General features: G+C 43.1%; 1 protein-coding gene across 1 annotated transcript in view; it reads right to left on the bottom strand.

The window, feature by feature from the left end:
* Nucleotides 1–14,706, bottom strand: part of ACER3 (alkaline ceramidase 3) — a 169,260-nt gene extending 154,554 nt beyond the window's left edge. Inside the window, exon 1 of the mRNA XM_050759014.1 lies at nt 14,504–14,706. Within this exon, the coding sequence (XP_050614971.1) occupies nt 14,504–14,606 (103 nt within the window). The 5' untranslated portion in view covers nt 14,607–14,706. The remainder of the gene's footprint in view (nt 1–14,503) is intronic.
* Nucleotides 14,707–15,789: the final 1,083 nt, after the last annotated feature.

Raw genomic sequence — 15,789 nt, 5'->3', positions numbered from 1 at the left:
TGGAAAGTCCACCAAAGTAAGGAATCAAGTAGACCTCCCAAAATAAAGCTTTAACTGCCCCCGTCCCCACCTCCCATGCCCTAGAAACTCAGGCAGGAGTTGATGCTGCAAACTTAAGGCAGAATTTCTTCTCCTGGAAACCTTAGCTTTTGCGCTTAATGCCTTTTAAATGATTGGATGAGGCCATTCATGTTATTGAAGGTAATCTCCTTTACCTAAAGTCAATTGATTATAGATATTAACCACATTTACTAAATACCATCATAGCAACACCAAGGTAAGTGTTTGACTAAATAAGTGAATACTATAGCCTAGCCGAGTTCACAGATAAAACTAATCACCACAGGTAAGGAAGCCACAACAAGCATGGGTTAGCTTTGCTTTTTTTTTTTTTTAACTTATTTTGATTAGATTCCAATTCAACTAACCTTCATTGAGTACCTAATATTTGCCAGGTACTTCACAGTGTGTTTTCACATGTATCATGCCATTTAAATCTCATAACCATTCTTTTTATCAGTTTTTGTAAAATGAGAAAAATGATATTTGATAGGTTTAAGTGATTTGCTCAAAGTCACAGGTTCAATAGAGCGAAGTCCAGATAGGAATCTTGATTCTGACTGCAAGTCCAATGGCCAGCTGTTCCATTATACCATGTACTTTCCCCAAAGCAAAATATCTAGGACTTTCATGCAACCATAAAATGCTTTTACTGTCCCTTTTGGGATCTATCATTTTGCTGGGTCCCAAAATATTTCTTCATGCCTTCACTTCTTTTGAATGTTCTGCACTACCTAAAACTCTCCAGGTGAGTTTTTCCCACTATTGGAAATAGCTGGCAAAGGAACAAAGGTAGATTCTAAAAACTGAAAAAAAAAAAAATTTAAAATCTTAACCTGAAATAAGAATGGAGTAGACAAGACTTTCATTTAAATGTTTACTATACTATATATTCTATCTCAGTGAAGTTCCCCAAATTACTGTTTGAGGAATTGTACTGTTCTCCTTATTTACACACACACACACCCCAATTACTGTTTCACTTTAAAAAAATCAATCATTTCTTCCAAAATGTGCTACCAAATGACAATTCTCCCAGTTAATATCTTTGAAGACTTGAGCAGATACCAAGATTAAACTTCCAAATGTACTCAGCCTTCAAGTACCTACTAAGCTCTAGCTGCTAACTATAGACTTGAGTCTAAAAGGGATTTCATTTAAGCTTGGGAAAGGTACTAAGAGAAAATAGGGATGAAAATTGTTTCTGAAATAAAAAAGTTCAATTTAGCTCATTACCCAGAATGATCCTTTTCAAGCTTTCCTTCACAACAGGTTTTCAGCCTACTGTTACTGTGCAGGGTAATCAACACCTAACTTGATTTGCAAAGTTAGACACCCAGGTTCTAGTACCAGCCCTGTGATCCTTAACAAACTGCTTATCCTTTTGAACTTACTTTCCTTACATACAAACAGAGACAACACTGAAAAAAGATATAAAAATGCTTTGTGTATGTTAAAGCCTTGTTTCTCTAAGTGTAGTCTCCAGAGCAGCAGCACTGTAATCACCTGATAGCTTTTAAGAAATGCAGATTCAGCCAGGCATGGTGGCTTACGCCTGTAATCCCAACACTTTGGGAGGATCGCTTGAGGCCAGGAGTTCGAGACCAGCCTGGGCAACATAGCAAGATTCCCCGCATCTCTACAAAAAATAAAATTAAAAAATCGCCAGGTATGGTGGCAGACACCCGCAGTGCTAGCTATTCGGGAGGCTGAGGCAGGAGGATCCCTCGAACCCAGGAGTTTGAGGTTACAGTAAGTTATGATCATTCCACTGAACTTAAGCCTGGGCAATAGAGTGACACCCTGTCTCAAAAAAAAAAAAAAAAAAAAAAGAAAGAAAGAAAAAGGAAAAAAAGGAATGCAGACTCTAAGGCCACATTCCATATCCACTAAACCAGAATGTTTTTACAAGATTCCCAGGTAATTCACATACACATTAAAGTCTGAGGTCCACTGTTGTAAAGCACTTCATAGATGTTAGGTATCTTCACCATAATAAAACAGTTCATTAGAAACTTTTTGTTTGGAGAAGTCCTGTGATCTGGTAACCCATTAACAATATGACATCAACAATAATGACATCATCCTCCTCAGCTCCATCATTTTCCAGACTGAGAAACTACTAAATGTAGATTCCAATCTAGGCTTCACCACTAATTTTCAATGTAATCTTAGGCAGATCACTTCTCAAGGTCTTTTTCCTTATTTGTAAAATGAGAACATTAGATCACTAGTTCCCAACATAAGGTCCCTGTACTCACTCAGGTCTAAAAAAGTGATAAGGGAGGAAGACAGGGTAGTATGGTAGTTAAGTGTATAGTTTTGGGATTAAATGGCTACTTCAAGACTGGGTGTGGTGGCTCATACCTGTAATCCCAGCACTTTGGGAGGCGAAGGCAGGCAGATCACCTGAGGTCCGGAGTTCGAGACAAGCCTGGCCAACATGGCGAAACCCTGTCTCTACTAAAAATACAAAAATTAGCCAGGGGTGGTGGCACGTGCCTGTAATCCCAGGTACTTGGGAGGCTGAGGCAGGAGAATCATTTGAACCCAGGAGGCAGAGGATGCAGTGAGCCAAGATGGCGCCACTGTACTCCAGCCTTGGTGACAGAGTGAGACTCAGTCTCAAAAAAAAAAGTTCAGTCCATGCCAGGGTTTGGGGGGTAAAGTTGGGGGATGAAAGGGGGTGGTGGGTGGAGAGAGGGGTCAGATATGCCTCATTATACTCTTTGGAGTTCAGGCACACAATTGACCAGCATTAACATTACAAAATAGAGATCCTAAGACTGACAGAACAGACTTTTTAGAGCAACAAGATACCAAATTCCAACCTGACTCTAATATACCATCATATGATAAATAGCAAGGCCCTGCAAGAAATCAAAGTACTTTATCCAAAATATATTTTTTGACATAATGTGAAATGGCCCTGCAAACCTGTCGCTTGTAGAGGAAATTTACATTCTATAGAGAATTCCTTTCCCTTTCCAGCTTGTTTTCTGATCCTGAAGAGATTAGCTGAGAGTCTAGCATCTTTTAAAGGTCTGAATAGGAAACATTTGCCATCTATTGCCTCTAAGGGCAGCCACCAATGAGACTTCATCTACATAATAAGAACCTTGGTCTCTACAACCCCTTATCTTAACCCAGATACTGATTTCTGTTGATTCCAAGGTTTTAAATAATAACTTAACTCTTTCAACCAATTGCCAATCAGAAAATCTTTTTTTTTTTTTTTTTTTTTTTTGAGACAGAGTCTCACTCTGTCGCCCAGGCTGGAGTGCAGTGGCATGATCTTGGTTCACTGCAAGCTCCGCCCCCCGGGTTCATGCCCTTCTCCTGCCTCAGCCTCCCATGTAGCTGGGACTACAGGTGCCTGCCACCATGCCCAGCTAATTTTTTTTTTTTTTTGTATCTTTAGTAGAGACGGAGTTTCACCATGTTAGCCAGGATGGTCTCGATCTCCTGACCTCGTGATCCACCCGTCTCGGCCTCCCAAAGTGCTGGGATTACAGGCGTGAGCCACCACGCTCGGCCCAGAAAATCTTTAAATCCACCTATGACCTGTAAGCTGTGCCCCCTACTCACCACTTCAAGGTGTCCCACCTTTCTAGACTGAACCAATGTATACCTTACATGTGCTGATTGACATCTTATGTCTCCCTAAAACATAAAACGAAGCTGTAACTCAGCCACCTTAGGCAAATGTTCTCAAGACTTCCTGAGGCTGTGTCACAGGTCATGATCCTTAACCCTGGCAAAAAAAACTTGTAAATTGGCTGAAACTTTTCTCAGATACTTTTTGCTTTACACTGTATACTTAAAATAGATGCATTTTATTGTAAGTAAATTATACCTCAAAAAGCTAATAGCAAAAGTAAAACAGGAAGAGAGAGAATGAGAATGCACTCTGGAAGTCAGAGCATGAGTTTAATTCTTTGCTTTGCCACTTGCAAAATGGAAAACTTTAGACAAATTATTTAATCCCTGTCTGCCCTAAATTTCTAGATCTTTAAAACAGGACTACAGAACCTAATTTAAGAGTTGTTGTAAAGATTGTAATAAGAGTTCTTATCAGATAATACACTCAGAACTTTGTACATTAAACCCCATGAATTTTAGCTATTATTATTTCTATTGGCTATTTTTAATATTTCAAAAATCACACTTATCCACAAGAAGACTGTAATGAAAATATTATGCTGTTTTGTTTTATATCAATGCATTAAACTAATTAGTGGCTGTATCTCATATAATCATTACAGCATGGTAATAGTACCTAGAACTTATCTGATTGAGTTACATGTACCTTTGATTAATTAAAACAGGGATAAAGTCCACTAACAATTGTAATTTATGTAGGAATAATAAATTACAATTTATGTAAGAGTGATAAATTCATGGCACCCATGAAAGAAATTTTTTAAAAGGCTTCTTTATAATGAAAAGGTTAAAATAGCTACTCTGTTACCACATAGTCCAGCAGTTCCACCTCAGGGGTCTTGAAGAGACATTTGTACACCCATGTTCACAGCAGCATTATTCACAATAGCCAAGGGGTAGAAGCAATCCAAGTGTACACTGACAGAAGAATGAATAAAAAATGTGGCCCAAGCATGGTGGCTCACACCTGTAATCCCAGTACCTTGGGAGTATCACTGGAGTCCAGGAGTTGGAGACCAGCCTGGGTGACATAGTGAGACCTCATCTCTACAAAAAATAAAAAAAAAAATAGACAGGTGTGGTGGCACACATCTGTGGTCCCATCTACTTGGAAGGCTGAGGTGGGAGGATCACTTGAGCCCAGGAGGTCAAGACTAGCTTGGGCAACATAGTGAGACTTCATCTCTACAGAAAATTAAAAAATTAGACAGGTGTGCTGGCACACATCTGTGGTCCCATCTACTTGGAAGGCTGAGGTGGGAGGATCACTTGAGCCCAGGAGGTCGAGGCTACAGTCAGCCATGATCATGCCACTGCACTCCAGCATAAGCGACAGAATGAGACCCTTTCTCAAAAAACAGAAAATGTGGCAAATACATACAATAAAATACTATACAGCCTTAAAAAGGAAGGAAATTCTGATTGCTACAACATGGGTGAACCTTGAGGACATTACACCAAGTGAAATAAAACACTCACAAAAAGACAAGTACTGTATGGTTCTACTTATACAAGGTACTTAGTCAAATTTATAGAGACAGAAAGTAGAAGGGTGGTTGCCAGTGACTAGAAGGAGGAGAAAATGGGGAGTTGTTTAATGGATATAGAGTTTTAGTTTTGCAAGATGAAGAGTTCTGGAAATTGATTGCCCAACAGTGTGAATGTACTTAACACTACCAACTGCCGAACTGTACGTACATTTAAAATGGTTAAGAAGATAAATTTTATGTTATGTGTATTTTTCCACAATTAAAGATAAATAAATAGCTGGTATGGTAGCTCTTGCAGCACTAACACTATAAAACCTTTATGAACCTATCTATGTTTTAAGTTTGTAATAAGCGATCATAGCACCTAAAGCAATTAACTGGCAGTCTGACTTGGATACTGTTGCATAACTCAAACTGTGTTTTTCCTCTGTTCTCACAACCCAATAATCATCACAGAAGACTTCTGTGACCAAGTGTGTGTGTGGAAACCCAATCAGTTCTATAGCAATCAGTTCTATAGAAGACACCAGCTGGGTGTCTTCCAATTCAATTCTAACATTATCTACCTCGAGATAGTGTCAGATCCTACAGGTTGAGGACTCAGTCCCCAAAACTGCCCCCTTCCTTCAGACACCTATCCCAAGTTCAGGGCAGAGGCTTACAGAACCAGGGAAACAGGTTTATTATTTTATTACAAAGGATATTTCAAAGTTTACAAATAAACAGCCAGAAGAAGAGATACACAGGGGCAGGTCTGGAAGGGTCCTGAGCACAGGAGGTTCTGTCCGCATATATTTGGAGCGCAGCACCCTCCTAATATTCGGATGAGTTCTTGTTCACCTTCCTGTCAGCCTCCACGTGTTCAGCTATCTGGAAGTTCTCCAAACCCTGTCCTCTTGAACCTTTTATGGAGACTTCATTGGATAGGCATGATTGAAGCATGAACAACCATGTTGAAATATGACTGGACAAAAAGGGTATAGTCTAATATTAATAGACTGAATGGGGAAACCCAGCCTGTCTGTTCAGATTCCTCTTGGCTTCTCTCTGCAGCATTCCTTCCTCCAGGGTATGGGGCAGGACTCTCTCTGTAATGAGGGTTTTGTGACCCACAGTCAGATTAGAGTCCTGCCTTGGGTAGGTGACAGAAGGGCAGGGGAAGACCAGAGAGACAGAGATTCTGTTTCCTGAGGCCTGCTTTGAGGCCTACAGTGCCCCAACATTATAATAAAAGACTCTAAAAAAGGATATGAGAGTTATGAGCCAGGAACCATGGGCTACACACACACACACACACACACACACACACACACAATATCACAGATATATTAAACCTAAACTCTTTTGTACACTCAATTTGTCCTTTCATTTGGCCTTCATTCTTCAGTTGACTTACGAGCTTTTGAGTTATAATTTGGAGGCAGTGCTGCTTGCTTGTCAATAACCTTCAGAGAAAGGAGCATCTTTCTTCATATGACAGGGATGTCACCTCTGCCAGCCCACAGAGTCCCGAGACCAAAAAAGAAGCCTGACGTGTGCTCACTAACTTGAGGTTGCTTTTCACGGAAGATGGCAGGAAGGAACCCAAGAAAAGGAAAAGAAAAGAAATGTAGCGGCCGGGCGCGGTGGCTCAAGCCTGTAATCCCAGCACTTTGGGAGGCCGAGATGGGCGGATCACGAGGTCAGGAGATCGAGACCATCCTGGCTAACATGGTGAAACCCCGTCTCTACTGAAAAATACAAAAAGCTAGCCGGGCGAGGTGGCGGGCGCCTGTAGTCCCAGCTACTCCGGAGGCTGAGGCAGGAGAATGGCGTAAACCCAGGAGGCGGAGCTTGCAGTGAGCTGAGATCCAGCCACTGCACTCCAGCCCGGGCAACAGAGCGAGACTCCGTCTCAAAAAATAAAAATAAAAATAAAAAAAGAAATATAGCAAAGGGCTATAAGCAGTCAAATGCCTTTCATGGCATACCTGTATGGCAGAGGTAGGTGATAAAAGCCCCTTTTGACTTGTGCTGCAGCAGCAAGGAAAAAAAAGACCTTGTTCCCCCATCTAAGTGAATCCCATAGTAAAGGTATAAAGACTGAGGGCTGCCCTACTTTCCTTCTGCCTACTTCCTGCGAACAGGATGGGGAGAGAGGCAGCAAACCTATGAGAAAGAACAATACCTAACTTGAACCATTCTCACTTATGGACAAAAGGATATGGCAAGATGATCATACTAGATCATAACAGGCATTCTTCCCATCCATGAAAGTCATACCAACCAGGTTATCTCCTCAGACTGAGGTGAGGTAAGTCCTATGAAAACCGTAATTGAGAATTTTCAAGTATTTTTTTAGCTTTCTTTTGTTTATTTTTTATTTTTTAGCTTTCTGATAGATAAACCCCTCTAATAATATGTCAATTCTTGGACATTCCTTGATCAAATACTTTTTCGGGAATGCATTTATCCTGAAAGAATATGCCTGTTTGTACTTGTCTGTTCATACTCCTCCTGGCCTCTCGGCTGCTTTTTTTTTTTTTTTTTTTTTGAGATAGAGTCTCACTCTGCCACCGAGGCTGGAGTGCAGTGGCACGATGTCAGCTCTCTGCAACCTCCACCTCCAAGGTTCAAGTGACTCTCCTGCCTCAGCCTCCCAAGTAGCTGGGACTACAGGCACACACCACCACACCTGACAAATTTTTGTATTTTTAGTAGAGACAGTGTCTCATCATGTTGGCCAGGCTGGTCACCAACTCGTGACCTCAAGTGATCCATCTGCCTTGGCCTCCCAAAGTGCTGGGATTACAGGCATGAACCACCATGCCTGGCCCTCTCAGCTACTTTGAACAGAGAAGCTGTCTTCAAATGGTTTTACAGTCTTAGTCAGTGACAAAATAGGTACTCAGTAAATATCTGCTGAATAAATAAAACATTCTGAATGACTTTTAACTGGGTAATTCTTTTCTGAACACCCATGTTCACAGCAGCATTATTCACAATAGCCAAGAGGTAGAAGTAACCCAAGTTTATGCTGTCAAAAGAATGAATAAAGAAAATGTGGCCTGGGCATGATGGCTCACATCATGAAGTTGTAGGTAAATGTTAAAATTCCCCTCCATTTCCCTTTATATAATATTTCTTCCATTAAATCAACAGCACCTAAAACTCCACTTTGTATAGAGAGTATATCTTGGTAGAAAGAGTTGTGAGACCTAAATTTGAATACCATTTCTGCCTCTTAATAGCTGTATGATGCTGAGCTGCTTATTTAACTAACTTCTCCAAGACTCAGCATCCTTCTCTTTACAATGGGGTAACAACATCTAACATTCCTTGATAGGAATGTTCTGAGGATTAGAAATACACAGTATTCACTTTGCAGGGTTCCAATATGCTCAAATTTCAGTGATCACAGTTTAGTTAAATAACACCAATTACCCAATGACACAATTCAAATTTCAGTTACCACTGTATACTAATTGTGAGTAGCTGAATATAGTACAAACTTCACTGCTACATCTTAAGTCCACAAATCATTATACAAATAACAGAGGTACATCACCATCAGTGACCAACCAGGTCACTTCTTTCAATGTCTGTTGGTGATCAGTCACAGTGAACTGGTACCGGTTATTCAGTTCATGTACAGAAAGCAAAGCTTTCTGTAGTTGAGCTGCCTCTTTGTCTCAGGGTGATAAACTTACATGCCATGTTACAAAAATGAGTGCAGAAAGAGAGAACTGGCCAAGAATGATGAAAGGGTAGCAGAGAAACAAAAATGTATAATGTTGGAAGTAAAATTCCAATCAAATGTAAACAGAATTATAGAAGAAATAGCTGACCATAAGAATGCTGACACTACTGTCATTCAAGGGACTCTCAATATGTAGTCTGAGGGGCTGGGCGCAGTGGCTCAGACCTGTAATTCCAGCACTTTGGGAGGCTGAGGTGGGCGGATCACTTGAGGCCAGGAGTTCAAGACCATCCTGACCAACATGGTGAAACCCCATCTCTACCAAAAAAATACAAAAATTAGCCAGGTATGGTGATGCGTACCTCCCAGCTACTTGGGAGGCTGAGGTGGGAGGATTGCTTGAGCCTGGGAGGCAGACGTTGCAGTGAGCCAAGATCACGCCACTGCATTCCAGCCTGGGCGACAGAGTAAGACTTCGTCTCAAAAAAGAAAAAAAAAAAAAGATGCTGGGCAAGGTGGCTCACACCTGTAATCCCAGCACTTTGGGAGGCCGAGGCAGGTGAATCACTTGAGGTCAGGAGTTTGAGGCCAGCCTGGCCAACATGGTGAAACCCCATCTCTACTAAAAATACAAAAATTAGCTGCGCATGGTGGCGCACTCCTGTAATCCCAGCTATGTGGGTGGCTGAGGCAAGAGAATTGCTTGAACCCAGGAGGTGGAGGTTGCAGTGAGCCAAGACTGCACCATTGCACTCCAGCCTGGGTGACAGAGCGAGACTTCGTCTCAAAATAAAAATAAAAATTTAAGAAAAAAGCAGCCTGAGGAATTCAGAGAAAGCGAAGGCAAACTTATCAACATAAATGAATAAAGTAGTTGTGGTGAAAAGGATAAAGATGTCCCAGGAGAAATGATGCTAAAAAAAAAAACTTTGTGGCCGGGTGCGGTGGCTCACGCCTGGAATCCCAGCACTTTGGGAGGCTGAGGCAGGTGGATCATGAGGTCAGGAGATCGAGACCCCTGGCTAGCACAGTGAAACCTTGTCTCTACTAAAAATACAAAAAAAAATTAGCCGGGCATGGTGGCATGCGCCTGTAGTCACAGGTACACAGGAGGCTGAGGCAGCAGAATGGCCTGAACCCGGGAGGCGGAGCTTGCAGTGAGGCAAGATTGTACCACTGCACTCCAGCCTGGGCTACTGAGCGAGACTCCGTCTCAAAAACAAAAACAAAAACAAAACACAACTTTGCATTAAAGGAACTCTCGGAGAGATTTCACAATATTAAAAGTGCAAAGGATAAATTTTGGAAGCTGATACAAATTAGAAAAGAATTCATGAAGGGATAGTACTCATCCCAGCTGGGCATGGTGGCTCATGCCTATAATCCCAACACATTGGGAGGCTGAAATGGGAGGACTGCTTGAGTTCAGGAGTTTGAGACCAGCTTGTGCAACATGGCAAAATCCTGTCTCTACTAAAAATCCAGAAAAAAAAAAAAATTAGCTGGGCATGGTGGCACACGCCTGTAGTCCCAGCTATGGGGTGCTGGGGTGGCAGGATCGCTTGAGCCTGGGAGGTGGAGGCTGCAGTGAGCTCTGATTGTGCCTCTGCACTCCAGCCTAAGCAACAGAGGTAGACCTTGTCTCAAGAAAAACCCCAAAACCTGATGGCCCTCATTAGTGTAGCTGTAGCTGGCTAAAAAAAAACGTTTTTTAATTTAAAAGAAAAAAGACAATTGGGCATGGAGGTTCATGCCTGTAATCCCAGCACTTTGGGAGGCTGAAGCAGGTGGATCACTTGAGGTCAGGAGCTCGAGACCAGCCTGGCCAACATGGTGAAACCCTGTCTCCACTAAAAATACAAAAATTAGCCAGGTGTGGTGGCAAGCACCTGTAATCCCAGCTACTTGGGAAGCTGAGGCAGGAGAACTGCTTGAACCCAGGAGGTGGAGGTTGCAGTGAGCCGAGATAGCGACACTGCATTCCAGCCTCGGCAACAGAGCGAGACTCTACCTCAAAAAAAAAAAAAAACTCATTCCATATTATGAGTTATGTGACAAAAAAGGCAAGCACTGTTTAAATTACTCTTGATAAGTGATCTTTATAAAGAAAAAAGTTTATTTATCAATGTTTTTAATGTTTTAAAGTGTACTAAATAAACATGCTTACTTTTTTCATTTCCCTATATATTCATAACTAACAGTAAGAGAGTTTACAATGTTTGACAAAAAGTTTTAAAGGTCACAGAACAATCATAACTTTTCCCATTGATTATTACCATAGTGTTACCTGGTTTTAACTTGCACAGTCATTTGTATGGTCCCACACTATTATGCAAAGCAAGGACTGCCTGTACCTCTAACTTCTGGCACATCAAGTGGCTTATGATTTCACAATGAGAGACCTTTTCCCCTGGTCCTTACAATATGTTCAAACAAAAGGAATTTAAACTGATCTTGGCTGATGCTCGGAAGACAGTTTTCAGGTGCTGAAAGTGACTGAGAACCACTGCCATATCTGAATATGCAATTCCCCAAACTCTTCATTATTCCCTAAAATACATATATTCTAATGCTGAAAGACAGTTGAAAGATGGTTGAGTAAACTGAATAGTTGGTCAATTTGTCCTTTGTGAGAGCATAGTATTTCATATCTGTCTTCCTTTCTTTTCTAATTCAATATTGAATATAGGGGCAAAACAATGAATGTGTGATAAAAGTAATGATGAAAAGGTAACATGGATAGTAGCTTTAGAGTCAGACCTCAATGTGAATACTATCTCTACATCACTTATTGTAATCTTAGGTAAATTGTTTCTTAGAGCTTCAATGTCCTTATCTTTGAAATGGGGATAATAACACCTTCTTTTTGAAATTACTGCAAAGATCAAAAGCAATAAGATATATGAAGTGCTTAGCAAAGTGCAGTACATAGTGACCACTTAGATAATAGCTATTATTACATTACCTTTAATATTACCATCAATACTATCATTAATGTAAATACTATCATGATGTTAAAATTGCATTTGCTTTAAACACATATTTTAAACATATTATTATTAATCAGCATATTTTTCAAAGATCAAATTCTCTTAGTCCAAGATATATTATTATAGATACTCATGACTTGCTATGGTAAGATGACTTGACCTCAACTTCCTCCAGATGATTTTCTCCCAAGGTGCATGCGCAAAGGGCTGCCAACATTCACTCATCCTCTTCTTGCAACCCCTCTGATTCCTATGTCAAAACCCTCCCTGCAGTCTGCTCAGAGTTTCCTCTTCTGAGCACATTGAGAACAAATGTCATTTCCCATTTCTCAGAGCTATCTGCCAGAACACAGTATCTTGCTCTCTCATAGTCCACATGACTTAACTGCCAGTTTTCTCTCTTTGCATTTTTTATTTTATTTTTTTGTAGAAATACGGTCTAACTCTTGCCCAGGCTGGAGTGCAGTGGCACAATTACAGCTCACAGCAACCCTGAACTCCTGGGCTCAAGTGATCTTCCCACTTCAGTCTCCTAAGTAGCTAGGACTACAGGCACAACCCACCATGCATATCTAATTGTTTTATTTTTTTATGGAGACAGGGTCTCATTATGTTGCCAGGCTGGACTCAAACTCCTGGCTTCAAGCAATACTCCTGCCTTGGCCTCCCAAAATGCTGGGATTACAGGCATGGGCCACGATGCCCAGCCCAGTGTTTTCTTTTGATTTGAATCCAAAACCTTGGTTCTAAACTAAGAGTCATTATTACCTGCATAGACCCATAAAGCTGCAAAGGATCTAAAGACCAACTAAGGCCAGCCCCTTTTCTCAACTAAATAAATTTTTCCTCCAAAAATATTCACGAGTTCATTGAACAATGTCTGATTTAACACTTTCAGTGACAGAAAGTCCTCTGTCCCCCAAGCCAACCTTTCCCATATCATTGGTTAGAAGGTTTTTCCTTACATTGAAGTCAACTTTTCCCCATTACAGTTAGTTTCTGCCCATAGGCCCTAATTGCAGATTCTAAATAAATTAAAAAAAATTATTCTATATGATAGCCATCCAATATTTGAAGACTCTTGAATTCCTCTTTTCCATGTTACACATTTCCAGCACAGAGTGCATGATTTTACGTCTCTTCCCTCGTGGTCATTGTTCTCTGGACCAGGCATGGGCTTGCCAAAGTGATCTAACAACAAACTAACTGGTCAAGTGTTTCCTTTGCCAACATGTGGTTCCCAAGTAATTGCATTACAAATGATCCCTTTGCCCATATTTCTCCATGATTATGTAAAAATAATTAATTTAAACTAATAGTTCAAGAAAAGTGACTCTCAGCCTAAATCATGGTCATAAGAGAATAGTACTAAAGTCCTGAAAACTGCAAAAAGTGTTCTTTTTTTTTTTTTTTTTGGAAACTTAGCCAATTACCAGAACAGAATAAAGTGGGACCATTTGTTATGATATGCTTGCCTCTTTCCTACAAAGCCACGCACAGATGCCTGGGAGCAGGACTCAACAATGAGAAGGTTAGCTAAGAAGAGTCACTTCACGTCCTGAGAAGTAGATCCAACTAAAAGAAGGCAGTAATCGTTAGCCAAAGGATGTTCTCTGCACTTTGCCAGAAGCAGGCACCTAAAAGAAGAATCAAATATTGTGATCTCAAAACCTGATTAAATGATAGAAAAAGAAGTGGCAGATTTCTCCTAGCCTCGCAGGAAAAATCGCCCAGGAAAACAGACAGACACACACACAGGCACACAGAACAAGCCCAACCTGACCAGCAGTGCCTGACAGAGCAGCAGCTAAAGAAGAATTCTTAAATCCTCAGAAGGTGCAGTTGGTGGAAGTAGTGTCCTCAGATAACCCCTAACTCCTAGATAGTTGAATACGACAGAATGGATCGGGGACTTTGGTCCTTTGTACTCTTGGCAACCTGGCGGGAGCAGAAGGTACAGACTAGGTGCAAGATGCCTTCGACTCTTGGTGCAAGATGACAGTTGAATAATCATACTCAGAGAGCAGATGACCTCTGGTACTTTTAAGACAACCTGGGGGATAGGGGTGGGATGGTTCAGATCTCAGACTGATGAAACTGTTTTCTGGAGGTGAGCGAGGAGGTCTAATATTCTAGTGAAAAGGGGAGGGAAAGGCGGTAGAATTCTCACGGATTGGGGGAAAGACGAAGCTAGGAACTGTCCCCTTCTGGTGGTGGCAACAGCAGAGCAGGTGTCCTGGGCCCTCATTCCAAGGGGCAGGGTCCTCCAATCTTCCAGCCTAGCCCCACTCCGCTCTCGGGCGCGAATTCCCATTCCCAACCCAGCTCCTCAGGGTTTCCCCCTTAGGTCCAGTAGGGGCTCCCCACTTCCCACTGCTCTTCTGCCCCCCCAATCCTCAGGCCCCCTTCCTCCCGCCCAGACCCCGCCACTCCTCCCTCTACGCAGTGGACTCCCGGCCCGCTCCTCTCAGCCTCCCGCTGGCCCAGGGCGCCGCATTCCAGCTCCCGGGGCCAGGCCTGGCACCTCCCCTCGCGGCCAGGTTCGCCCTTTGCCTTCCTCACACGGCGTCTTCTCAGCCCGGTGCCCTCTACCCCCGCTCCCCGCCTCAGGCCACACTCACAGAACTCGGCGATGTACCACGTCACGGAGTAGTTCTCCTCGCACCAGTCCAGCGTGGAGGTTGTGGGGCCCCAGTAGCCCTCCCGGTCCGCGGCCGGAGCCATCGCGCCGCCGCCACCGCCCAGGCGCTCGGCTCACTGTGCCGGGCTAGGCTGGCGACCAGGCCGGCTCCGGCCCAGCCCGCGCGCTTGCTCGCGCCCCGCCCTGCCCTGCCTCCCCGAGGGGCGGGGCCTGGCGCCGTTACTGACACTGCCCTGAGGGAGGCCCCGCCCACCGGCGCCGCTGGGCCGAGGGGCCGGGCCAGGCTTGACCTGGCGCAAGGCCCACTCGAAGGGCGCCGGCTGGCCCCGCCCCTCTTCCACGTTGGGCGGGGCAGGGACGTGATCCAGGAAGGGGTCGGAGGCCTGGGCTTCCTGGCCCGTGTAGACACGCCAATGGCCGTAGGTTGGGGCTTCCTGACTTCGCAGAGGCTATTCTGTCAGGATGTGCCAGAGCTTCTATTTGTGTGTGTGTGGTTTGATTTAATCCGGGCGGGGGTGGTGTGTGGTTTGATTTAATCGGGGCGGGGGTGGGATGAATCCTTCTATCAAGCCCTTGCTTGATTAAACCTGTGCAGTGAAGCGCCTCTATGTCTTCCATTGAGCCACAGGCCTCAAATGGAGCCCCAAAACAGAGTACCCTCAACCAGTCCCCGCGATTCTCAGGAAATAAACCGTGATTTTCTGATAAAGGTTTAAGTGTCTCTTCGGGACAAAGGGAAAGGGTGAACAACCTAGGACCGACAAAAAAAAAAAAAAAGTAGGTTCTGAGATCCTAAAAAAAGAATGCTGCTAGCTAGAGCACTAAAGCAAAGTTTCTCTGCTTCGTTTGGGCCTCCAAGCACAGAGGTTTTCACGTTCTAGCTATAATTGTGCCCTGCTCTCCAGGCAACCAACAGCCTACCCCTACTTCTAACTTCAAAAGTCTAATACTCCCAGCCCCCGTCTGGGAGTATCGTAGACGGCAAAACCCCGTGTCTACGAAAAATACAAAAATTAGCCGTGCGCGGTGGCTCAGACCTGTGGTCCCAGCTACTTGAGAGGCTGAGGTGGGAGGATCACTTGAGCCCCCAGGTGGAGATTGCATGTAGTGAACTGAGATTGTGCCACTCCAGCCTGGGGGAACAGAGGGAGACCCTGTCTCTAAATAAATAAATAAATAAAAAGTCTAATACTTTACAGATCTGCCAGAGAGCTCTTCCTAAAACAGATGCAACCACCCTTGCCCCTAGTGTTCAGCTACACCAAA

Source organism: Macaca thibetana, chromosome 14 (genome assembly GCF_024542745.1).
Source record: "Macaca thibetana thibetana isolate TM-01 chromosome 14, ASM2454274v1, whole genome shotgun sequence".
Taxonomy (NCBI): Eukaryota; Metazoa; Chordata; class Mammalia; order Primates; family Cercopithecidae; genus Macaca; species Macaca thibetana.
Note: the sequence above shows the minus strand (reverse complement) of the source record. Positions and strands in the feature narration are given on the sequence as shown.